This window comes from Monodelphis domestica, chromosome 6, assembly GCF_027887165.1.
Source record: "Monodelphis domestica isolate mMonDom1 chromosome 6, mMonDom1.pri, whole genome shotgun sequence".
Lineage (NCBI taxonomy): Eukaryota > Metazoa > Chordata > Mammalia > Didelphimorphia > Didelphidae > Monodelphis > Monodelphis domestica.
This window is the reverse complement of record NC_077232.1, coordinates 18,174,503-18,178,279: the sequence shown is the minus strand read 5'-3', so window position 1 is coordinate 18,178,279 and position 3,777 is coordinate 18,174,503. Positions and strand designations below refer to the sequence as shown.

The 3,777-nt window shown below is 36.2% G+C and overlaps 1 protein-coding gene across 1 annotated transcript; it reads right to left on the bottom strand.

Moving 5' to 3' along the window:
* Positions 1-1,187: 1,187 nt before the first annotated feature.
* On the bottom strand, positions 1,188-2,117 carry LOC100026919 (olfactory receptor 5B12-like). Its single transcript, XM_001377341.3, has one exon. It carries the CDS (start codon positions 2,115-2,117, stop codon positions 1,188-1,190), a length of 930 nt encoding a protein of 309 aa, XP_001377378.3.
* Positions 2,118-3,777: the final 1,660 nt, after the last annotated feature.

Genomic DNA, 3,777 nt, shown 5'->3' with positions numbered 1-3,777 from the left:
CTGTATTGGATGAATAAAGAATAGAATAGTGGGAGGTTAGGAGGAAGTAACTTTAGAATAGATATTAGGGAAAAGTTGCTAAGCCATTACTGCTGTACAAAACTGAAATGGATACTTTCAAAAGGCAGTGGCTCATCCCTCCTTATAGGTCTTTAAACAGAAACTGGATTTCTTCCTGAAAATGTGGAGTGGAGACTTTTTTGGGTTATAAGGTAGATTATAGGATTACTGAGGTCTCTTCCAATTCTCCAATTCTTTTATTCATTGATTCTAATTTTAATAATGTGAATTTATTTATTAATGATAACATAGAGGAGAAAACATCATGAAGAAAAAACAAACCTCAGTAGTTTTTACATGCAGGCCAATCCAGATAAGTTAGGTACTTTTTCACCTCAAAAAAAAAAAAAGGCTTAAAATTCACAAAATTATGTACAAAAGATTGGCCTACAATTAAGTCAGTCAAATCAGGGAACAAAACGTACTGAGTACTTACTATGTGCCAATCACTTGCAAGGTCCTGTCTGTGACTGCTTGTGTGAATATATATAATTAATTTAAATTCTAAGATCTCCCAACAAACTCTTCAAGAATATATGTTGGGCAAAGGTTGCCAGTCCACAGAAGAACAGGGAGTTGCTGCACTGGGAGATATATACATCACTTCTCTCCCATATGACAACTCTTGTCAAGTACAAAAGAATGGGGACAATAATGGCTGATCTTCTACTAGTCTTTTTAGAAAAACTTTGAGATCAGTAATGCAGTGATGATGGCCCATTTCTTCAACTCACTCAACCATAGTCTGCCCAGAATCACATGATGAGTAAATACAGCAGACCCATAAGGGCTGATGTGCACAACAAATCATAATTTTCTGTGATATCGGAATTCTGTGAAAGCTCCTGTGAAAAAATGAAGAGACACAAACTTTAAAGGTCCCATTTACTGAGAGATGAAGTTTAAAAAATTTTCCAAATACCCAAAGTTTTATAAATTATTGATTATGAAATCAGATGCAAGAAGATAGTTAGAAAAGATATTATAAAATGTAAGAGAAAGAGAGAGTTTATTGCATAATCAATGAAAAATAAGGTGTGTGTGAGCCCAGAAGATATTGCATATTAAAGAAAATAGAATAGAAGACAAATATTTGGGTACTTTATTCCTTAATTAAAAGGAGATGCCTAACTAAGATTTTGTCTTCCCATGATTTTCCTAAAAGCATTGCTGACTTCCTTATTCCTCAGACTGTAGACCAGAGGATTCAACATGGGGATGACCATGGTGTAGAACACTGAAGCCACTTTGTCTGTGTCCATGGAATGGCTAGAGCTAGGTTGTAAGTACATGAAGATTATTGTTCCATAAAACAAGGATACAGCTATGAGATGGGAAGCACAAGTAGAAAACGCTTTCTGGCGGCCCTCAGCTGAACTCATTCTCAAAATGGCAATGAAAATGGAAAAATAGGATTTCACAATGAAAAAAAGGGTAAGAGAAGCATTGAAACTAACACCAAAGAAGAGAACCAATTCATGGACATATGTGAGAGAGCAGGAGAGAACAAAGAGGGGTGGGACATCACAGAAAAAGTGATGGATCACATTGGAATTACAAAAGTATAGGGTGAAAGTGTTTCCTGTGTGAAGGGAAGAACAAAGAAAACCAAAGATACAGCATCCAATAACCAGACGGACACACACACTGGACGTCATGGTGGTGGTGTAATGGAGGGGCTTACACACAGCTACCTGACGATCATAAGCCATAACAGCCAGGAGATAACTTTCAATGGTGACAAAGTGCACAAAGAAGAACATTTGTGCAACACACTCACTATAGGAGATAGTTTTGTTCCCTGGGAGGAATCCGGCTATAACTTTAGGGGTAATGGCAGAAGAATAGCCAAGATCAGTCAGAGAGAGGTTACTGAGGAAAAAGTACATGGGTGTGTGGAGACGGGAGTCCCACAATATCAGGACTATCATACCCAGGTTTCCCACCAGGGTGATGAGGTAGATGATAGTGAATATTATGAAGAGGGGAACCTGAAGCTCTGGGGCATCTGTCAATCCCACAAGGATGAACTCCTTCACCTCTGAGCCATTCTCCATAAATACTTGTAGTGATTTGGGTGATTCCCTTGGGAAAGAGAAAAACAATCATCAGATTAGTCATAGGCAATTATCCATCTCTTGTGAATCATATATTGTAAAATATTATACTACAAAATTATGTTACATAAAAATCGAGTTTTTATAAGGTCATGCAAATATTGTAGTGGTAACTTTTCAGCACACATCATAACTCATGCCCCATACTCATTAAGATCATTACTGGACACTTTGCTGAAATTCCACAGTACCCTTGACCTCTATTTTTACTATGCATGAGCCACAAATATTGTGGTCATACTCTTGATATATTACTGAAAATCATGAATTTCTCCTTTTGAGCACAGCCTGCTATCTTTCAATTATGTATTTTCTATATAGTGTTTGCTATAAGTAGGATATGACATCATTGAAGATATAAATATGTAGGTGTTCTCTGTGACAATCTCTAGAATATAGTAAAAAAATAAATACTTGTTGAATTAATTGCATGACTAGAATTGAACACATTATGATCAATAATTTCTCCATAAAGTCTTAAACATTTGTTCATTTAAAATTGAGAAGAGCCCTTTAAGTTATCTACTTCATGAATAAGTGATTTGCCCAAAGTCTACATGACGGAGCCAATATTTGAATGATCATACTCTGGATGCAAATATTTACCCCTTTAAGGAAAACAGATTTGGGGAAAATATTAGAGTTCACAGTGCAGGGTACTACTCCTGTCATTACCACTAACTTACTCTGGAACTTTAGGCAGGTCACCTCCCCAACCTGTGTCTCCATTACAATACCTGCAGGATGAGTGAATAAAACTACATAGCATTTTTGCATCCAAAATGTACAGTGTTACATGTGCAATGACAACACTTTAAGACATTTGCTAACAAGAAAATATGATTTATAATAACTGGAAGAGATTTTTAGCTTTTCAGAGTTCACAGTTCCTTATGCAGAGCTTTGAAATCCATGGGAGAACAAATGATCAGTATTTGAAATAATGGCAATTGATGGTGTGACAAGACTGTTATAATTATGAGATGAGGGGGCAGTTGGGTAGCTTAGTGGATTGAGAGCCAGGCCTAGAGATGGGAGGTTCTAAGTTCAAATCTGACCTCAGACTCTTCCCAGCTGTGTGACCCTGAACAAGTCAATTAACCCCCATTGCCTATCCCTTACCACTCTTCTACCTTGGAGCCAGTACACAGTATTGACTCCAAGATGAAAAGTAAGGGTTTTTAAAAATAAAAATAATAATAAATAGGGGTGAAGGCTTACATTTAAGCCTTTATTATATATATGTATATATAATATATACTATAATAACATTAATATTACTCAAGACCAATTAGCATCTGAGTCTCACTTTCTTTAGTTATAAAATTAGATCTTCCCTTAGATCTTTTCCCATTCAAGCTTAAGATTTACAAGGGTCTTCAATGGCATAGAAGATGGAGTGAAGGATGTGGAATCAGGAGGAACTGACTTCAAACTCTTTCTAAAACATTTATTCTCTGTATGAACCTAAACAAGTCACCTAATATCTCTCAGCCTCAGTTTCTTCATCTCTAAAATAACATCTGCCATCACAGGGTTATTATGAGTATCAATTGAAATTTTACAAATGAACAGTGTTTTAAGAACCTTGAAATGCTAA

Excerpts from the sequence above, each read along its gene's own strand:
- LOC100026919 (XM_001377341.3), bottom strand. The coding sequence starts at position 2,117 with ATGGAGAATGGCTCAGAGGTGAAGGAGTTCATCCTTGTGGGATTGACA.